Source organism: Cicer arietinum, chromosome 8 (assembly GCF_000331145.2).
Source record: "Cicer arietinum cultivar CDC Frontier isolate Library 1 chromosome 8, Cicar.CDCFrontier_v2.0, whole genome shotgun sequence".
Classification (NCBI taxonomy): Eukaryota; Viridiplantae; Streptophyta; class Magnoliopsida; order Fabales; family Fabaceae; genus Cicer; species Cicer arietinum.
In genome coordinates this window covers 2,116,611-2,139,322 of record NC_021167.2, presented here as the reverse complement: position 1 = coordinate 2,139,322, position 22,712 = coordinate 2,116,611, and the positions used below count along the sequence as shown (strand labels likewise).

The following is a 22,712-nucleotide window of genomic DNA, read 5'->3' as shown; positions in this document are numbered from 1 at the left end:
AGAAAAGAACTGTCACTATCATTATCTTTTGCCCATCATACATCGCCAATGCATTATTCTTCATTATCACTTGAAACACTTTTTAAATCAGCTGACCTATGCTGAACAAATTGCTCTTCATGCTTGGCACATATAACACATTCTCAATCACCACTGCCTTTCCATTCTTTCTTTTAATCATCATGTTTCCAGCACTTTCAGCCTCTAATGTTCTATCATCAGCAAATCCGATCTTACTTTTTCTTGATATATGTATCAATATCCACCAACCATTCTTTGTGACTGGTCACGTGATTGGAGCAACCAGTATCAAGGAACCAAAATTGAGATTAAGAAGGTTCTTCATTTGTTGTAGCCATCAAAAGAATTGTGTCTAAATCTGAATCATGTTCTTGTGCAGCAATGCCTAATCATCATCCTTCTTCTTTTGTTTAACCTTTCGAGCCCAACATTCATCAGTAAAGTGACCAAACTTCTCACAATTATAACATTGTACATTCTTCTTGTCAAAATTATTTGATTTGCCTTTAGGTTTACCATTTCCACCACCTCCTTTGATGAGGATTCAGATTCATCATCATACTTCTTGAATTTATCTTTATTGTTAGTTTTCGTTTCTTTTTCTGATCACCTTTCTTGTTTATTTGAGCTGTCAATACTTGATCTCCAGACTTCCCTCCATTCCTTTCACTCACTCTCAAATCTCTTGCTTCTAATGTCCCTTGAAGTTCTTCAAGACTTAGAGTTGAAACATCTTTAGATTATTAAATGACACACACAATGTAGTCAAACCTGGTATGCAAGGACCTTAGGATCTTCTTACACATCTTTTGTTCTGACAACTTCTCATCACATCCAGCTATTTGATTTGTGTTGCTCCTCAATCTTGAAATCAAATCTGAAACTTTTTCTTGTTCCTCCATTTACAGCAGTTCAAATTGCCTTTAAAGTGTTTGTAATTTCACCTTCTTGAACTTTGTACTACCTGAATAACATTTATCAAGAATATCACAGGCTTCTTTTGCACTTCTTACTTAAGAAATCTTATCAAAATTGGTTGTATCAAGACATTGATAAAGAATAAATGTGGTCTTGCAATCTCTCTTCTTATTTTCTTTATAAGTTGTTCTTTGTGTTTCTGTTAGATTCGCTCCCAGCTCATAAAATCATTTCTTTTTAACCTCCAAGACTTCTTGGAATCCAAATAAGGCACAAATTTGAATTCTCCATCTATCCCAATCATTTTCATCAAAGTGTGGTACATGTGCTGGAAAATTGTCAATGTTTTCATTTGAATTAATCCTTACTTCACTTGTGTTTAATCCTCACACTTCACTTGTGTTTTGATGTTGATTAGGATCGAGCCTTGCTCTGAATACCAATTTGTTAGCTAATTTGTTGTTTGCTTGCGCACCAAGAAATCAATAATGCACACACTTGAATGATGATAAGGCTTGGATATTTAATAGTATATTAAGCCTATTTATACATGAGTCATTCTTATTGAATTAGCACACATGCTAACTGAAATGTAACCACCTAACTAACTGATTGATTAGTTAGTTAGTTAGTTATAACACACAATTATTATATTACTTGAATTACAAGTTACCTAATATACATTTCAATAAAAAAATAAAAATATCGTAGTTATTTTTAAAAAATGGTTAAAAAATATAATTTCAAATAGTTAAATTCATTATTTCCATGATGGAAATTGAAATTGAAATTTTAATTAAAATCATAACAAGAAAACGTCATTTGTAAAACATACCGAAAAGATAAAACTTAATAGTATTGTTAATTCCAAAATATGGTCAAACTTATTGATAGATGACATGTCATTTAACTATCGATGGTTGAATTTAATAGTACCAAAACATGTTAATTTTCAATTCCCTTTATATATATATGAGTGACGATCCGTTGACTCCAAGAGTAACTATGTAACGAGTTACTATGTTTAATAATTCAATACTAACGATAAATTTCACTAATCAAATCGTTATTTAATAAAGTATTAAATAGTTTAAAATTTATAATCATTAATAGAGTTGATCTACTCACTAAGAACTTTTGATTTTACGGTTGAATTGATGAAAATTATCGTTCATATAGTCACATTGGCGGATTGTGGTGAACAAATTTTTAAAATTTAAATAGATAAATAAAAAATACAATATTGTATAGAATCCAAAATTACAAAAACAAACACCACAATATCTATATTAATTAGCATATCTATTAACACGTGTCATGTCATGTGTAATCGAAATTCATCACAGCCAACCAACTTATATCAAACCACACCAACCACAAATATCCTCTAATTTTAGATAAATCAAAATTCTTAGCTATGTAATATAACCATCAGTATTTGCTGATATTTTTTAAAAGTTTATTATAGATTCATTTGAAACTATTTAATAAAGTATTAAATAGTTTTAAAATTTATAATAATTAATAGAGTTGATCTACTCACTAAGAACTTTTGATTTTACGGTTGAATTGATGAAAATTATCATTGATATAGTCACATTGGCGGATTGGGGTGGCCAAATTTTTAAAATTTAAATAGATAAAAAAAAAAATACAATATTGTATAGAATCCAAAATTACAAAAACAAACACCACAATATCTATATTAATTAGCATATCTATTAACACGTGTCATGTCAGATGTAGTCGAAATTCATCACAGCCAACCAACTTATATCAAACCACACCAACCACAAATATCCTCTAAACTTATATAATTTGATTTTCACAATGTTGTCACAATTAATAATTATTTTATTTTAAAATTTTTCTAACATAAATTTTTTTTCTTATAAAATTATATACTTCCATTCATTGAATCAAATTTATAGAAAGAAGTTTCCTCAAAATCATATGTCAAATCATAATTTTCATTGGTAATTTTACATAGAACTAAAGTTACTATTTTTAGAGATACAATAAGGAGAAAATAAGTAAAAGGTAGAGATAAATGTCTAGTCGATTACGAGAGTAATTTAATAATTTGTATTCTATAACAAATATAAAATTTTAGGATGATTAAACTAAAAAAATTAGAAATAGAATTTTTAAAAATTAAATTATACTATAAAAAAAATTAGGATCATTTTTAATTTAATTGAGTGAGCAAATTACACACGATTAAAGTTAATCTACTAGATTATAATTTAAATATTCCTTAGAAAAAATTATAGTATCTTTTAAAATATTGAGAAATTTAGAGTGACCGTAACTAAATTGTGTCCAAGAGAAACTCCACCCTTAATATTGAGTTATTAAATATATATAGTAACTCATCATGAGAGAGTTAGTCATGCATCAAGTCAACATATATTACAATGTAATATTATATATATAATCTTAAATAAAACACACTCGATATAATAGTACAGATGAATTATAGTAGTACTGTATTGAAGGCAGCCGCCACAACTGATCACGCATGTATGTATCACAATAACACTACACACTCATTCATAATACCTTATCATGTTTATGGCCGATTTATTGCTAGTTACATCAGTTGGTTTTTATAAAATCAAAGTTGATATCTTTATCTTATATAATATAAATTAAATATATTAATTTTTATTGATTTAATTATTTTATAAAAATAAAAAAGAAATATTTTTTTATGAATTTTGTTAAAATCAAAAAATGAAATTTTGCAATAAAAAATATAAAATTTAAACTTTAAAAAAATTAAATACACAAAATTCCATATACTTTCAATAAAAAAATTTTATATTTAAATCAGAGAGTTATTTTTACACGGTAAAAAAGGGAAGAAGAGTCGTACAGGTAGTCAAGTAATTTTGTAAGTTTTTGTCGTTAACGATATTATCTTCATTTTCGTACCTAAGGTAAGGCTTAGTATTATAATTATTTTCCGGTAGTGGCAGTGCAATGCAACATAAGTTTGATGTTATGTTAATCTCAATTTTTTTCTAGTAAAATAAACTCGAGATTGCTTCCACTAGATCTCTTAATTAAAGTATTTAAGCTCCCGATTGCACCAAAGTGTGGAGCATGTGGATCACTAGCTGTTCCACTTCCCATGAAATTATAACCCATGCACATATTTGGCCCAATGTTTTTCTATTGCCATTCCTTACTCAGAAAACAATGAGCTCTTTTAACTGTCTCGGTCCATATCAATTATGGGCTACACCATTGGATAATGCTCCTTTGAACTTGACTAGAGATTCAAATTGTACTACTCCCACAATTTATAAATATATTTGATCCAAATTGATATATATTTGTGTTCAAATGAAGTTTAAATTAAGTTTTGAAGTTTAAATCTAGATCAAGAGTTATGACTTTAGCAAATTAACTAGAGTCCAAGGTGGTAATTAGGATGAAAGTAGTCTACAGAAATAGACCCGAAAAAAGCGGGGGAAGAGACACGTGTAATGTTTATAGATTGTGGACCTCAACCTTAAAGTTACTAAAGATGGAATTTGCAGAGGGGTGGGTGTGCATGTGGTCATTCATAGAAAATTGAAGCACAAATTAACACACTCTCTTTCTCTCTTTCCTTATTCCGTGGGTGTGCATCACACTATAGTTTAGTTTAACTAAGTTTTAATTATGCCAAGCCAGCTAGTATTAATTAATGTTTTATTTATAAAAAATTCAACTTTGCCACTAACCACCGTAGTTCCCGTTTGTGTAATTCTGGATGTTCTCTCGCAAACGACAAATTAGGTACTCAAAAGCAGCATCTATACATATGTAATTGCTTTTAAAAAGTACTTATAGCTATATTATCGATAATTTGTCTAACTGTCTGTTTGGTTTGGAAATTAAAAAAGAGAGAGAAAATAGAAATTAATTTTAACGGAGGAATGGGCAAATATGCAATAAGGTGAGCGCACGACAAGCACAGGAATTTTGACAAATGGGGCATCATATGTCTATTTTTATTATTGTCACTTGTATATAGAATTATTGGAGTAAATAGTAATTTTTATTCTTAAATATAATTTTTGAATTTATCAAAATTATAAACAGATATTAAAATGTAATAAAAACACATTTATAAATATTTTTATAATTTTAATATATTTGAAGATGATATTGTGAAATCACTTCACACATTTACAAGAAAAATCAAAACTTAGTAGATTCACTTGTTTATATATACAACCTCTAACACAAGTCCATCTCTCGTCAGAGAAATATTGTATGTTTGAATTCTTAATAAATCTGTCATAATTAATTCTTCACCAATCACTACTCTACCCCCATTCCTTTGAAAACCAATCAAGCCAACGGAAAATTAATTCACAAATTGCCAATGCTTTAGAAATGAGAAGAACAAAGATTATGAGTATCTATACTTCGCAAAAAGTTGAATTTAGGGTTGATGTAGGTATAAAAAAATAAACACACAGTGATTAAAAAGTAGATCTATATTAATAAGTCTAAAATTTCTACCAAATAAGATTAGAGGTTAATGCCTACACAAACTCCAAAGTGGGATTGTTTCTGTGTGTGAGACAATTTATTATAATATTTAGATGTATTAAAATTTTAAAAACATCCATTAGAATTAAAGCTTCTTTATGATTAAATTAATAAACAAAAAATACATTATTCAAAATTAAAATGACTAAAAAAACATATTTGATAATATTTTTGTAAATTTTAATAGATTTAGAGACCATATAATGACATAGCTAAGCATATTTGACTAATTAAGAACATTACACAAGTGAATAAGAGAACCAAATTTTTGCCCAAAAACTATTGATTAAAAATATAGATGTTGAGGAAAATAAAATAAAACAACAAACATATATACTTCAATTTTTTTCTTTCTTTTTTATCACATCATCAATATATAAAATTTATCGGTTATATATCTCTTTGTATCTTAAGATGTATAGGATAATGTGGTGTCCATGAAATAATAAAATTAAATTTGTTGATAAAAAATATGTGTAGTGCAGAGGTGGGGACCCATACACCGCCCATAAACACACACGCAGTCTTACTCTTACCGAAGGCAGCATTGGATTTGGATCTATTTTTCTAAATCTAAATCTAACCCTAACACTAATCATTCTCACTTCCCTTCATTCTATATACTTTCTTTTCCTTTCATCGTAATTTCTCTCTCAAAGGAACTTCAATTATCACTCTACCCTCTCTCTCTCTCTCTCTCTCTCTGGAAGCCGTAGAGGAAGATTCAATTCAGCTAGCCAGCTAGCAACTGAGATCAACTCATCAAGTTAGCAACAAACTTAACTTTCTTATATATCTTCAATTCAGATTCATTCCAATTTCATCTTCATCTTCTTCTTTTGTATATCTATTGCAAATTAAGCATAATTGATATTCAAGAAAAGAATTAATTAATGGATCAGATAACAGCACACGGACATTCACTTCCTCCACCTTTCCACGCAGCAAGAGATCTTCATCTTCACCATCAACAACAACAGCAACAACAACACCTTCAATTCCACACTTTACAGCAACAAGATCACGATGAACAGAGCGGAAGCAGCAGCGGTGGCGGTCTCAACCTCACAAACCGCGAAGAAAACAAGTTCAAAACTGAATTAGGCATGGAAGAAGGAGGAGGTGGTGGTTCCGGCGGCGATAATTCTAATGAAATGTCAAGAAGACCAAGAGGAAGACCAGCCGGATCCAAAAACAAACCAAAACCGCCTATCATCATCACACGTGACAGCGCAAACGCTTTAAAGACTCACGTCATGGAAGTTGCTGACGGTTGCGACATAGTCGAAAGCGTCAACAACTTCGCAAGACGTCGTCAGAGAGGCGTTTGCATCATGAGTGGTACTGGAACCGTTACCAACGTAACACTCAGGCAACCGGCTTCCCCTGGAGCGGTAGTCACTCTTCATGGAAGGTTCGAGATTCTGTCGCTAGCCGGATCGTTTCTTCCTCCGCCTGCTCCGCCGGCTGCTTCAGGTTTGACTATATATTTGGCGGGCGGACAAGGTCAGGTTGTTGGAGGAAGTGTTGTTGGTGCTTTGATTGCTTCTGGACCTGTTGTTATTATGTCTGCTTCTTTTAGTAACGCCGCTTATGAGAGACTTCCTTTGGAAGATGATGATGGTTCTAATTCGATGCAACTTCAAGGCGGCGGTGGCGGTGGTTCCCCAAGTGGTGGTGGTGGAGTTCCGCAACAACAGACACAGCTATTAGGAGATGCAACTGCTCCACTTTTTCAAGCTATGCCTCCTCCTAATCCTAATCATAATATTCTCAGTTCAGTTCAGATGCCTTCGGAGACTTTCTGGCCAACCGGTCGTTCTCCTTATTGAATTCTGTAATGGATTCTCTCATGTGAAACCTCCTCATTCACTTTGACTGCATGCAGTAGAAATAAATGAGTGTCTCAGACTTCACTATACAAAATTTCCACTGGAGAGAATTCATTGTATTTCCAATCCAACTGATACTATTCGAAGGTGAGTGTGCATGGTTTGTTTGCAACATGTTGGGAAGGGAGTTTTGCAACAAGGAAGGAAACTAGAGAGAATAATTCAATCATGAGAGGTTCTACTTAAATTTGTTTAATTTTCTTTAAATTTTGTGTGTCATTTTGATTATTATGAATTAGGTAGGTGAGGTTGATGTTTAATTTGAGTTGAGACTGTAATTAAATTGATGTATCATTATTATCCTCGGTGAGTTTGTTTATTTAATTTTATGCTAGCTATTCTATAGTATTTGGTGAGGTGATGAATAAATGATTAGAGTTTGAGGTGAATGAAACAGTACACGTTAGTTACTTGTTTTTCTTCTCATATTTTCTGAGTTCAAGGTAACGTCTTCATTTTATGTTGTTTCACTTTTGCATTTTGGTCATGGATTCAGTTATAGAGTGGTTGCTCCACTTATTTAAGGTGGTTACTGAATGAAAACTCTGCGATTTCAACAGCATGGGTATGATCTAGGTCTAATTACTCAATTTAGAACTGATTAAGATTAATAATGATAAGAGAAGTACTGCTGGTAGTATTGTTTTTCATTAAAAATACTTATTATATAAAAATTCAAAAGATATTGTAATTGTCTCTTCCCACAAAAAATATATCTTCTTTAGGGTTTAATGTGAGATATTAAATGTCTTACTACCTTCATGCGTCTAGATATAGAAGATGTTCTTGAGAATTTTATGCTTTATTTGAATAAGATTTTCGATTTTTTTCTTTGCATTATTTTTTTTTAGCAAAATAGCTTTAATTATTTTACATTTTGTTATCCCAAAAAATAAAAATTGTAATGGAAAATAGAAATTATTTATCTTCGGATTGGAGAAAATGAAAGGGATCGAAAGATATAAACTCTATCTTTTTCATATTATTAATTAAATCAACAAACATTCTTTTTCCCTATTTACTTAATTACAATTAAATCTTTTATATAGGGCTGAAGGAGAAAGTAGTTAAGCTCTCCTTTGTTTATATATATATTGAAAAAATTCTAAAAAAATTAAAATATTGTTTTATTATTTTTAATATATTTATCCTTTTCATTCATTTGAGTACACTGTACTTAGAGTAGTAGTATGTAAGAAGAAGATAAACATGGAAGTTTGGCAATTGGTTCACACATGCACTGTCTGATTGAAGTTCTTTTTCGAGGCAGTCACCCACACTTCCATTAAAAGGCAACGTTAACCAAGACAACAAACTTCCCTGCCTTACATGTACCCTGTCTCCCTCTCATGTTTAAAGTTCATCTATTTTCCTATTGAAAAATGTTTGTTAAAAACTTAAACATCCATTTGAAACTATTAAAGAAAAAAAAAATAGAGATAATGACATGATAAATGCAATTTGTTGGTAATGTGATATAAAACGAGAGATAAAAGAGAAAATGAAGTGTTGAATAAATGTATAAAATTAAATGTGTTCAAATATAATATCAGTTGTGTCTAATATAGCTCAAAATACATAGATATATGCTTGAATAACTTAATAGCTAATATAGTTCAAAATATAAGATCAATTGTGTCTAATATAATTCAAAATACATAAATACACGCTTGAACAATTTAATAGTTAATCGAATGTTGAGTAGTTCAACTGATTTGACTTAAGAGTTGAAATTCTGGTCCATAATATACTAACATACTATTTACACTTAAAAAATAAATAATTGATTAATCGAGAATGACAAATTGTCGAATTTTGAGTAGTTGAGTTACCCTTAGTCGAAGGAATGTCAAATGCATAGGAAGCAGACAACTATAAGCTAATCGAATCTTTCTCAAATTTACTAGAGTTCACGAGGGTCATTAAAGTTTAAAACAAAACACACTACAACATAATAGTTTGACAGTTACATTTATCTCTCTGTATTTAACGTCACTAACAACCAACACGAAAAAAAATTATAATAAAAAATGAATGTGTACAAATAATACCAATGTATTTCTTCATCGCCCTATCATAGATGAGCAATCTATTCATATCAATCTAGTGATTGATGTCCAAAAGCATTTTTTCCTTTGCCCTTCAACTTCCATGATCACCGATGTCTCTTCAGCGTAATTCTTTGAAGTAAAAGAGAATCAAAAATTGAAAACAATTAAGAGATTACTTGGCTAAATATTTTTCCCAACAAAACATACTAACATTAACTATTAAAAAAACTTAATAGTATCTCACAATAGTAGACCCTCGCAAGTTCAAGCCAAGCTAACTAAATTACAAGATGAATGAACTTATCCGTTGATGCCATTTATTTAATGTTTTATTGCAACGCTCGTGCTATGAATCTTTCTCACTATGATTATATATTTATTTCTTTTACCTTTCATTATTTTTAGTGGTTGTTTTCAATTCCATTCAAATTATACTTCCCTCTATATGTGTCGTACGCTAGATCATTAAAATATTTAAATTTTAATCTAATAATTTCTAAAAAATATATATAATTGATTGTAATTTGTTAATAATTTAAATTTTTTTTTATATTAACAAAGCAAACAAATTAAACTAATTACTTATTTCTTTAAGAAGGAAAATGAAATAACTTATCTTTCCTTGTATGAAATAGTTAAATAACTTACCTGGCCTTATATGAAATAGTTAAATAAAATTATAAACTCACACACAACACACAATGCGAGATTTTGAATTTGAATTCAAAATATAATATATAATTTAATAATATGAACTTAGACTTAAAGGAAAAAAAACTTATTTTTATTGGGTTAATTTTATAATATAAATTGTTTAAATTTGTTGAAAAGTTACTTATTGAACGGATAGTTAATTTGGATTTGAATTCATCAATACTGTTATAGTCGTTTGGCGCTGTCAAGCATACACATTTTAACATAGTCGTTTGGATTTGAACGGATTACGTTGATTGTGAAACTATATTCGGATCTATAAAGCAAGATTTCAGATTGAGTCTTTGAAGATATATCAACATGATAAAAAACCACACTTTAACATTGATAGAAATTTATTTTTGAAATATATGTCCCATTTTATATATATATATATATCAAATGAAAACTATATATAGAAGTCTTTTGATATCTTTCTTTAGCGTGGTTCATGGTGCAAAAATCGAACTGCATTGTACCATATTAATAGTTTCGTTAAGTTATTGAAAATCACTTTCAAATCAAATTCAGTACAGTTTTGAATCGATTTAAAATGATTTATAAATATAAACTAGTTAAATATTTAAAGAAATTTTTAGTTAAAATCGATTTCAAAATAATTATTAAAAAAAAATATTAAAATTCTTTTGATAAAAAAATATCAAACTTTTTTCGAAAAAAATAAATGTAAAAAATTTTCCAATTAAAAATTTGTTCAAAATTTTTTGAGAAAAATAGATATAAAAAAATTCAAGAAAAAAGTTTCAAATTTTTTTCAAAAATTAAAGCAAAAAATTTTCAAGAAAAAATTAATTTAATTTAATTTATTTATTTTAATTTTTCCTATATTTTTTTTCGAGAAAAATAAATTTTAAAAATTTTATAAGAGATTAAAAAAATTTAAAATTATTAAACTTTGTTTTGAATTAAATTTGGTTAATTCAATTATTTTAAATATGTGATTGTCATTTAAATTATTTAGTTTTTTGTTCCAATTTATCAAGATCCAATTAACTATATTTTTGAAACCCATACTCACTCACCACTAGCCAACTGAACAGCTGCATGGTTGTAGATACTATTAATTTAATAGTGATATATCAATCATTTTAACAGTGCCCGGATATCAAAAGAGGTGTATTGATTATTACTACTAATGAATTACATGCATCTCTAACTAATTGGTAACTATGTTTAATTTGTTGAGGGGCCAAGCTACAAGCTAGTTAAGGTTGATGTAGAAAAAAACAAACAGAAACTGCCTCTGACTTTGAATTCTTGATCATTCAATATTTTAAAACTTGTAATGAAACACGTAGCCGACAATGGCCTACGTGAAACCTGCCTCACTTCCCGCATTAGATTTTGACCATATCGTATTATACTATATCACGGGACCTTACCTAAATCCTGCATAGCAACTATTTTTGCAGAATTTCAATGTAAAATATTTATGTGTAACGACAAAAATATAATTTACAGGAATCAATTAATTTATGCATACGCAGGTGATAGCAAGTGATTATTTAGATAGCGATGTTTCTTTTTAAAATGGGTGTTTTTGTTTGTTCTGGTTAATAACCTTAATTTGCCCCCTCATTGACTACTACTATAGGGGTGATACACATAATAGTATTGATAAGAAGTTATAATTAAAAAAACAATTAAAACTATATTAAAAATGACGTTTTTTAGAAAAAGAATTATTTTAAATATACCGTTAATATGGAACACGTGGAGTACATTACACCTAAACTTTCACTCAGCTCCCATTAATTTAGTCTATTGCCATCAATAACGATACACTCATGTCAATGACAATAAACATTGACCTTAGCTTATTTAACAGAGAAAAATTATGTATACATATTTTTCTAGCAATCTTTACGTTAATCCACTACTGTCCGAACAATTAAATTAAAGATTTAACTTATTTGATATATATATATATATATATATATATATTTATATAGTTAGTTAGAGTAAAGAACTTTTATATTATTAGTAATTCACAACTGTTAGTCCTTAAAGATAATTAACTTTTATCATAACTAACTTTAAAATCATATCAATAAATAGTTGTGATATGCTGACAATATAAATTTTTTTATATTGATTATATGTGACAATTAAACTCTTAAACTAATGTCCCGCCAAATTTAGTTTTGGTAAGACCAATTAAATAAAGATGAAAACATTAATGTAATTTGGATAAATATCATATTTATATAATACCAAAAACAAAGAAATATCATATTTATATGACAATCTGATTATTTAAGGCAGGCGCAGTCACCCAGCGCATCATTACCCAATAATAAAGATAATAATAGTACATTATTGTTAACTAAAAAAGACTACTTTTTCTTTATCTTTTTAGTCCCAAGTTGTTTGAGGCGCAGAGTCTTTATGGTCATGCCCACTTAAGTCATCCCAATTATCAAAGCCAATCAATAATTATGATAATAATAATAATAATACACTGCCTTTTGCAACTTGATAGGGGACACTCATTATGAAAAAAATGAATGTTCACGGAGTTCACACCTTCTAGCAATTGTTGAAACAATTCAAATCATCACTAATCAACAAATTTAACTATTGCCGTTATGATTGGCAACAAGCTATTATAATGAAGAAATTCAAAACTATTGCTACTCTTACCTTATTTATTTCATGTACAAATCAATTTACATGCCAGAGGCTAGGAAGTGGACCAGAGAGACACCATGTTGACTTGATTAAATTATGGTCATTCATTGATGGATCAACCACCCGCTTACAAGGACCCACGAACACTAGTTTATAGTTTCAACTAGACACTGAAGAAAGCCATCCTTGGACGTTTCAGCCAGCTTTACTTTGTCTACAAAATTCTTCAGTGACTCAGCCGCAAACGCCTCATTTCAGCTTGGAAAGCGGGGTTGGAGGCTAATGTTCGATGTGCAAGAATCTTTATGTCTTCTCTAGAACAATCTCGTGAGATACGAACTAGCTCCCATAATGCTCCCCCATTAATCATGTCTTTTGCATTTATTTCTGGAATACATTCACCAGAGAGTCTAAGGGACATGCCCCAAAGAAAGTTTAGTTTCTAATTCAAAGATATAGCTTGCTTAGTACTACTTACCGTGTTGTGCTAAGTGACAGAGTGCAAGCTCAATATGACGCCTAATTGACGAGGCTTCAATATTAGCATTTTGAACAATCCATGGAAGGGCACCATCGTCAATAAGGAAAGATCTTCCACTCTTTATCCCTATGCAATGTGGCAAAACTTAAACTCGGGCAATAGTAAATGCTGTTGATCGTGCAAAATATTGCAAACCCAAAATATATCTTGTGCTAACTAAGAAAAGCAAATTATACAGATAATGGAAAAAAGAGGGATGCAAACTGTATCCTTTTAAAGGAATAAGTGTCATTTCAACGAACTATTTATTTTAATCACAATCAAAATATATGACTTGAGAAGCTGCTCATATAAGTTTACCTTGACTAGATGCTCTTGACTCACACTTCGCAAAATTTGCTATACCTCGAGCAACCTGTGCATGCACATCAGGATGTCTGCATCTCACCATTCCCAGCAGTGCCTTGATACCACCTTCGCCCCTTAATTCTGTCTGTAGCTTATCTAGGTGCAGGGACACAACATTTAGTGGTGACGGGTTATTTTGTTTCAAGAGAATCAATTTTGTATATGATGCCTAAACTAGAAGTCTAGAACTACTGCCAGTTTCCACTGATCAATGCACTACACCTATCCTACACCTGCCAGAAGGGTCTTTTATATGAAATGAGTCTCAGGATCAAATGCATTATCTACATTGCAGTAAAATACATCTATAGCGCAGAAAATTAAAACAATTTCTAAAATGGATTCAGATAAGTAGTTTACCATTGCCACAGAGATTAGCAATGGCCCCAGCAATCATTCGAAGAGTTTGAGGATCTTCAGCATTGGCTGCAGTCATTGACAGCAAACTAATGCCCCCTTGGGCCATAATGAGTTCTTGATTGGTTTCTGTTAAGACACATGATAAGGATGCAGAGACCAGGAAAAAACAAGATACTTAGCAATAGACATTTTTATTTCATCAAGTTATTAGTTCCAAAAAGGTGGAAGCATAAATTTACCGTTCATTGCCAAATTTGCAATAGCACCTGCAGCAACTCTATGTATGGTCTCATCTTGTGTGGTCTTAAGCAGCATAAGCAAGGAAGTAAGGCCCCCCGCTTCTACAATCTTCCCCTGATTTGTTTCTGTATCAAGTTGAATAAGGTTTAGAGCTGATGGTTCTTACAACACGTAGTTCTAGCAAACTTAGTCTAGAAGGTGGTGCTTTCTTTGAATCAGTGTATTTCATAAACCAAGCCAAATATATGAGATATATCACAGGAATAATAAGGAAGAGAATACTAAACAAAGACTTTTCTCCGCAGATTGATTGACTTCAAATCAAATAATTAACAAAGATTAAGAATACTAAACTACAACTTTTCTTCAGAGATTGATTGACTTTAATTCAAATAATTATTTTGAGTTTCTTTTTTCACTTTTCCGCCGCCACTATAAGGAATTTTAACATAAGCACGTAAGACAGCAACCTTCAGCGGCTAGATTTGCTACAACTTTCACAGCATGGATTCGCACATCAACATCTTCTGCTTCAAGCAATGACAAAATCTTCTGCAATCCCACTATAAGAATATTTATTCTATCAGGTACAGATAACTTCAAAATAGACAGATAAGCTATTAATAAAATATATGTCATGTTTTTGACACACGCAACATATACTAATTACTACCTTGCTCAAAGAGCTTGGCTATTGAAGGCTTCTCTCCATTTCCTGAAGCTTGCTGCTGATGCTTAACTTGAGAAGTGAGAGAATCGCGACAACCCACTTCTTTTTCAAATCCACCCCCATTTAGTTGTCGTCTTGTCTATAGGATAAATGTCATTCAGATAATACCAAATAATACGATTACAGCAAACATTCAGATAATACCACTCTTACAGTTTAGGTTCGATTACGATTTACAGTTTATTTCTAAACCACTCTTCCCTCCTTTTTACAAAATTGCAAGCATTGCTCACAATATTTCTAAACCACTCTTCCCTCCTTTTTATAAAAGAAATCTATAACAAAATTCCATATTCCATAAAATCAGGGAATATACTGACTAACTCTTGTTGTCTAAACAAACTATCTATTGAGCTAAGGCCCAATGTCCAGTGTCCTTATGATATATAGCTAATGAAGATAGAGACACTTTCGTTAATATTGCAGAAGTTGGTACTGTAGAATGTTAATGTAACTTGAGAAAAAAATTTAGTTTAGTTTTCCAAATCACTTTTCCCTGTTTCTTTTCTTTACTCATATATGGAGGTGAAATTGGGCTATTGGGTAAAATTTTGGGACATCAACTGCCGGCAAATGAGTTGTATTGTGACCGTCTATAGGATAAGTGTCATTCAGATAATACCAAATACATCTACAGCAAATACAAATATGTTTGACATAATATATCTAGCCCAAGCTGAAAAGAAGATATTAGATACAACTGCTGTTTAATATTTAATCACCCTTTGGGATAAAATAAAATATAAAATCAATATCTTTTAAACCGTACTTGCTACTTCAATTGCTGGATTTCAACACAAACTTGAAAGTCAAGTCATTTCTACTTTTAAAAAATTAGCTTAATATCTCGTTAATAAAGTAAGGTAGATAGAAATAATATGCATTTTGAATTTTTCGGCATTGGGAATGAGATCAGCCGTTTCCTTGTTAATCAAAATGAATATGCTTGCCAATAAGTGCAAATTGAGTAATTAGTTAAATGATTTAAATCCAAAAAAAGGTCTAAGTTTCTACACCAACAAACATGACGAAAACAAAAATATAATGCTAAGTGGTCATCTTTTTAACAATAACCTATTAGACAAAAGCCAACTAAATTTGTGCAATTTAGGTATAGCTTACCTCACCGGCTTCAAGACTAAACTGCAACAATTGACTTTGTAATATTGCTATTTCTCCTTCTAGTTTATCTTTTTGATGAGCCTCATCTTCCAAAATCTTATGAAGTTTTGATATCTCTGACTTTGCTGATGCCTATCACAGTATCCATGTAAAACTAATTCAAATACCATGATGAAAAATAAAATGCAAGTGAACATATATATTGGAGACCTAAAAACATACCTCTGACTGTTTTAGTTCAGCCACTTGAATCTTCAAATTATTTGTTTCCCCCTCAGCAGATTTTCTTAAAAGAGTTTCTTTTTGAAGCATTTTCTTCAAATCAGCCATTTCCTCAGCAGATACCTTGGGAATCTAGGAAAAGACAATGAGGAGTGATCATGTGGTTTGGAGGAGGAATATAAGGGATAGACAGATAGCGATTATGGGTTCAACTCCCGCCACTAAGATTTCTAACTAATTACTAAAATTTGTCATTTAAAAAAAAGCGAACCTAGCAGTCAATCTTTGATTGAAGATAATTAACTATCGAAACATATTTGTCTATTATCGTGATATTACTTTGTATCAGACCCCCCCAAAACAAAAAAAGACATGCTCATTCTCCTTCATGTTTCCAGAGGACTTAGTCATCTACTCTATTTTTCACCTATTGTGATAAAGTTAAGTTAAAACTTAAAACAATATATTAATAATAAAAATTAGTACCTCTACGCTTGACTTTATATGAGGCTCCTCATTCTTCCGTTGATTCAACATAACCTTCTCTTCGATCTTTTTAATTGACTCCATATAATCTTTCTGATATTTTGATCTTTCCTTCTGAGAAAGTAAAATGAGTATCAGCACATATTCACCAGGAAATAAACACCAAACCAACCATGTATTTTGTTAATTGAACATTTGAACTTAAGCCATGCTACATATACTACTAAATCATCTTAAACTGGCATGCAAAAAATGAACAAATATCATCTAATAGGCCAGTTAAGTGTCATATTATGGATATACTGTACCAAAATTATGTGATTCGATGGCTGTCAAAGAAACTATTTCACACAAACTGCAACACATATGACATAATATAAAAGATTGATGTAGAACCAACCTCCAATGAATCTACATAGTTTCTTTCAGCCTCAGATATCCGATGCTGTGCTTCAGTCGCTAACCTTTCAATCTCATCCTCAAATGCCTTCTGCTGTCGTTCATGTTCCATAATGAGTTTATCTAATTCTATGTCTAGCCTTCTTGATAAGCTTTTGTAATCAAATTCCTCCTTTAACTTTATCATGTTTTCTACCTTCATAGCCTACAAGATGCACAAATATTGAGCATAATGGTTAGTGGTTACAGGACACTATTTCATTTCTCATTCTATGCAATATCCTCATAAAATGAATTAGCAACAACATGAACTTAAATTTTAAGTACAGAACAAAAGGTGAAGCCAACCAATGAAAATAACATTGGGGATTTCGGAAATAATCTAAAAAGTGAAAGGAGAAAAAAGTGAACTACTGAATTTGGAACCCACCCTCTGTCCAAACATTATAGTACTAGCAGTCTCTCCCCTATGCCGTGGTGACGGTCCAATAGTTATGACAAGTGAGGTTCTTGCTGTACCTGTTAAAACTTTTAGATGTCAAACACATACTGCACAGATTTGATTCATAAAAATTAAAGAGGCTTGACAATTTCAACAAAATATGTATTTCATAATAATATCTCCAATCTACAATGAAATAATTTATCTATGGATTTTCTAACCAAATATTTCCCTCTAATATCAATGATTATGCAAAAAAAGGTGACTTCAGAGACTTTCGGCACAAAACCTTTATAAAGACATATCTACCAAGTATATAAAATCATTTAAAGTGGTAAGCAATTTTTCATTAAATGTCAGATTTAGTGTCTTAAGCTTCTCCGTGAGTTTGCTATCTATAGATTGAATTTTCGCTACATTAACTATTTTGTTGGTGTTTTGGTTCGCATGCTGAACCATGTGACTAACACAGGACTCAAGTGTGTTAAACCAATGTCAACATCCACTGCAAACATACCATAGTTGAGAATATGATGCTCTATAGTAAAAAAGCTAAGTCCAAACCATAAGAAAAGAACAAGAGAAAATAGCAATTCTTATCTACTCACAGAATCATACCTCCAAATGAATCACGTAACAATCTAGTAAGCTTTGAGTCACGAAATGGCACATGTGCACTATTCTCTGCAAGTGAATTAATACATTTCCCCAATGCACTCAAAGACAAATTGATGGATTTGGCTTCCTCTAACATATGTCCTTCACTTCCTAACAAGCAACAAATAATGAAACATTCTCATTAAGTAGAAAATATCAGAGACAGAAAATGTATATCCTCCCATCTTGAATGACCAATATTTAACGTTAATAGCCCAGCATTCAGAAAATCTATGTGTTGCCTCAAAGGATTTGTATATCAAGATTTATAAAATTTAAGTAAGGAAAACACAGGGAGAGAAATATGGATTATGGAATGTTTCCTTGTAGCAAAGCCTTTGAAAATATTAAGCCCCTACAAACAGATGAGTATGGAGAGATTACAAAAACCTGGTTTACTATATCTACAAACCTGATTTGTCAATTCGCTCTGAACCAGCAAGATCTACAACCACCAACTTGGCTTTCCGAACAATAGGCGGCTTTAACGATTTGATCATGTGTGGATGATTGCCATTCTCATTTGAATGAGAAACATCTCTTCCCTTGACGGATCTCTTTACATGCACCTATCGTGTTAGAGGTACAGTCAATCCACCAACAACATTAAAATTACAAATATTGAACAATGAACAGTGACTACTAAAAGAACAAGATTATAAGCTCCATTCACAGGATATGTCAATTCATTTACCATCAGAATTGCATGACTTCTAGAAGATTCGGTATTCAGTTTCGTATTTGCAGCAAAGCGATGAGCCTCTCCTAATCTTAGTAGTTCAACAAAACTCTGCTGGTCCCGAATCTCGATTAGGGTAGCTCCAGGTAGTGAAACATCACCAGTTTTGGGATCTTCTGCAATGGCTATGTTATCATTGGCAGGGTCAAGCAGATCCTGTATAGTCTCCATATAAAGCTGAACATGGGAAGCAAGAAACATCATATTAACATATGAAGTCTGAATGTAGTTTGCCAGAAAATATAACAAATACTTAGAATCGAAGGGTAAGTTTAAATAGATAAAAATGCTATATCTATACCCACAGACAGTGGAACTAAATTAGAAAGACATACCAAAATCTCTTTTATTTCTAAGTACCTGCAAATATGAGACTGAGACTGAATCAGTTTCCAAGGAAACATCGGCAAAAATGTCTTCCATAGCTCGTACCATTATTCCACGTGCAGCTGTGTCTTCCTCCCCAAGTCGTCCAAGAGTATAAGTTTTCCCAGTACCAGTCTGTCCATAAGCCATAATCGTCCCATTGTAACCATCCAGTACACTCTGCAGAAGGTAATAAAAGGAAGTTCCACAATAAAAAAGAGCATGATTGCGCAATTTCATATTTGTTTTTGGTAAAGATAAAAGCACCAAAATAAATGAGTGTTAGCACATGCAGTTAACCCACATCAGTCCACTCAAACTAGCTTTTAATTGTTGAACATGAATTGATTAATAAAATCATTAATGAACAATTTGTTGTTATAAAACAAAATAATAAAAAAAAAAGTATTTTCACCAAAGATGGGAAAACATCTTGTTCATGCACCCTTACATGTCAACAAACCTGATCATCAAAATTAGGGCGATGAATGTGAACGAATACACACCTCGACAACAGGCCTTGCAACAACTTCATAAACACGTTTTTGCGACGCAAATTCAGTAAGCACCTCATCAAATTCATAAGTCTCTCCATCCCAATTGTTCTTCCGAAGTTTTAACCTTTTGAGCTGCAAAACAAATAGACAAGAACAAACAAGTTTACAATTAAGGAGATATAAATCTAAAACAAACAAGAAATAGCAGAAGCGATTAAGCAATTAGCATACATACCTCTGGCTGTAATTCAACACAGTCAGCAAAATCAGCATCCGCCACTGACTCCTCCGCAATTCGCGGCCGCAACCTAACTGCCACTCGAACTCTTCCAGGAACTTCACAGAAAGAAATAGCATAAGCAAGTGAATGTTAGGAATTAGGAGTAAAATGGAAATAACGGAATTAAAGCGTAAATGACGGTTATTGAGGAGAATGGAAGAACTGACCAGTAGTATGGTCCTTGATGACGGTGGTATTACGGCGTTGAGTGGGCTTGGACTTGACATTTGACGTTTTAAGAGAGGTTCTGTTACCGTTACGATAACCGTAAGTGTTACTATTACTAGCACCTTGAGAGGTGGACATTCTTCAAATTTCAAGAAAAGAGGGTTTTGGTTTGCTGGCTCATGAAGCAAACACACAGACAAGAGTTGTTGAATAAGTATATGCAATTGCACTCCACTTCTTCAATCCGCAACCGCTATAGATGTGACTCACATAAATTTGAGTTTTCTTCTCAACCAGACTTCTACACTACAGTACTGCCTATTTTTATTTTGTTTTATTTTTTTACTTGCTGCAATTTTATTTTATTTTATTTTATTTTGCTTATATTATATACGTAGTCGTCGCTCTGCCTGTGTCGCGGGCATCTAAATTAAAATTTAAATTACAAAAAGTAACTTCCAGCTGAGAATTAGTCTCATGGTCCACCTTGGGTTAGCTGGGTCCCATCTGTTTTTATTTATTTATTATAATAATGTTTTTTTTCCGGCATTATTATTTTTTGTTATATAATATTCTTCAATTGATTTGTTTGTTTAATATAATCTCAAAGTACAAACAAAGCACCTCCCTTATTTTTTCAAATTAAAGCTCACTAACAAAATGTGCATGATCGTGCTTTTTTCTAACTCTTTAGAGGAGATGCGTCTACAAATAATAAAGGAAAAAAGAAAGAAGTGAAGGTTAGTGATAGTGCGGGTGAGGATGGAGTGTTTCTTCTTCTCACACCCGTAATAAATATTGGGCAAGCAGCATTCAATTTATTTCAATTTCCCCAACCGCTCAATCCACTTTCTAATCCTGGATTACTGCCAATGAGTTATCTAAGTTTTTATGTTGAACAATTATTTTGTTTATAGTATTGAACATTATTGTTTATAGATAAGAAATAAAAAAACGATAAAAGGAACAAGATCCAACGTACCGCGTTTAAGGTTGGAGTTAATTGTCGTTTTGTGCCGTTCAGCGTATAATTTTGTCCATCTGGCATGCTAATTAGCGAATAAGTCACTCGGTATGAGTACTAGTAATGTCACACACATACGTCTAAAAGAAATAATACCCGGTTTCCTAAAATTAAATTAAACCGTATTTGACTTTTGAGCATCCACTTAGATAACTTGGTCTAAATTTGTATTTGTGAATTGTGACTATAGGTAAACTTTATCCTTAAATTTTTCGAATAATGAAATCGATATTTAATTTATTTTACGTCTATGAAATAAGTGACTCTATTAAACTACATTAAACAGTTGATGTGCATGGTTGATTTGGTATATAGAATTTGGCTTTTTCTCCCCCTTTTCTCTCTCATGTTATAGACACATAAAATAATCTTGATGATTTGATATATATATAAAATAAATAAATAATTATTTGCACACATTTTTGTTTGTATATAAATCATCAAATTATTTGTCTGTCTATTTCTCTCCTAAGATGAGAGAAAAAATGAGAGGATTTAAATCTATTATTAATACAAATTTTTAAAATGTGACATATTGAGTATAAAAAGAATACATGGCATGTATTAAATATTAATTGATATACACACAAAAAACTATAGTAATGTAATTCTCCATTTCTTTTGAGACAGATATACAAAAACTTTTGGAATCCAAGATATGGCGTGACTAAGATTCATTAGCAAAATTTTATAAAAAAATAATATATATAAATGTACAATTTAAGATATTGATCATTCATCTTTGATGTATAATTATAATGAAAGAGAGATCGATAATTTATCATGAATATATACCTATAATAATGATCACAATTTAAAAAATAAAAGATACATTGATCATAATAAAAATTGTAAATTTTTTATGTAAATTAAAATGTTTTTTAATGTTGTCATCCACACATAAACATTATCAACAAAAAAAAGAGGACAAAATGTATTTTCGTTCAACAACAATATATTCAATCATATAATTATCGTATCTATAATGCATTCCAAACGAATCAGATAATCAATTTTAAAAATTTAAAAGATACTTTTAATATACATATATAAAAATATCTTTAAAATATCTATTTTCAATACAAATATCCATAGATCATTTTGATGTGTCCGAATTCCAATATTCATAGATTAAAGCTCTTCACAATTTTTTCTATTTTTTTATTTTCCCCCCTTCTACCTCCAATATCAAAGGTTATTACACTAACTAATTAATTTCATTTTTCTTTTTGAGATAAAGGTTATAGATTTAGTATCATATCAATCAAGTACTAGTATGATAAATCACTATGTTAACCAAGGACCAACTACCA

General features: G+C 31.1%; 2 protein-coding genes across 3 annotated transcripts; one reads left to right on the top strand and one right to left on the bottom strand.

Moving 5' to 3' along the window:
* The first annotated feature begins 6,021 nt into the window (after positions 1-6,021).
* On the top strand, positions 6,022-7,792 carry LOC101515294 (AT-hook motif nuclear-localized protein 26). Of its 2 annotated transcripts, XM_004511582.4 has the most exons (2): positions 6,023-6,256; positions 6,393-7,792. In XM_004511582.4, exon 2 carries the CDS (start codon positions 6,597-6,599, stop codon positions 7,320-7,322), a length of 726 nt encoding a protein of 241 aa, XP_004511639.1. In that variant the 5' UTR covers positions 6,023-6,256; positions 6,393-6,596; the 3' UTR covers positions 7,323-7,792. The 2 variants fall into 2 exon arrangements, with proteins under 2 accessions (XP_004511638.1, XP_004511639.1); XM_004511581.4 differs by having other exon boundaries at positions 6,022-7,792.
* Positions 7,793-12,563: 4,771 nt separating this feature from the next.
* LOC101514642 (kinesin-like protein KIN-UA) lies at positions 12,564-20,729 on the bottom strand. Its single transcript, XM_004511579.4, has 19 exons — positions 20,375-20,729; positions 20,163-20,263; positions 19,937-20,059; positions 19,425-19,610; positions 19,020-19,241; positions 18,738-18,894; positions 18,287-18,436; positions 17,657-17,745; positions 17,228-17,431; positions 16,828-16,941; positions 16,342-16,473; positions 16,120-16,251; positions 14,941-15,076; positions 14,738-14,830; positions 14,267-14,392; positions 14,028-14,153; positions 13,620-13,763; positions 13,257-13,385; positions 12,564-13,165 (listed from the first exon to the last, which is right to left on the bottom strand). The coding sequence occupies exons 1-19, from the start codon at positions 20,511-20,513 to the stop codon at positions 13,005-13,007; spliced, it is 2,664 nt and encodes an 887-aa protein (XP_004511636.1). The 5' UTR covers positions 20,514-20,729; the 3' UTR covers positions 12,564-13,004.
* Positions 20,730-22,712: the final 1,983 nt, after the last annotated feature.

What these genes read in the sequence shown, in the direction of transcription:
- LOC101515294 (XM_004511581.4), top strand. Translation starts at nt 6,384, where the DNA reads ATGGATCAGATAACAGCACACGGACATTCACTTCCTCCACCTTTCCAC.
- LOC101514642 (XM_004511579.4), bottom strand. Translation starts at nt 20,513, where the DNA reads ATGTCCACCTCTCAAGGTGCTAGTAATAGTAACACTTACGGTTATCGT. An exon ending in TCTCAGTCTCATATTTGCAG is followed by an intron (nt 19,242 to 19,424) that starts GTACTTAGAAAT and finishes TCCCATGTTCAG; the next exon opens with CTTTATATGGAGACTATACA. An exon ending in ATATAAAGTCAAGCGTAGAG is followed by an intron (nt 16,474 to 16,827) that starts GTACTAATTTTT and finishes GTCTTTTCCTAG; the next exon opens with ATTCCCAAGGTATCTGCTGA.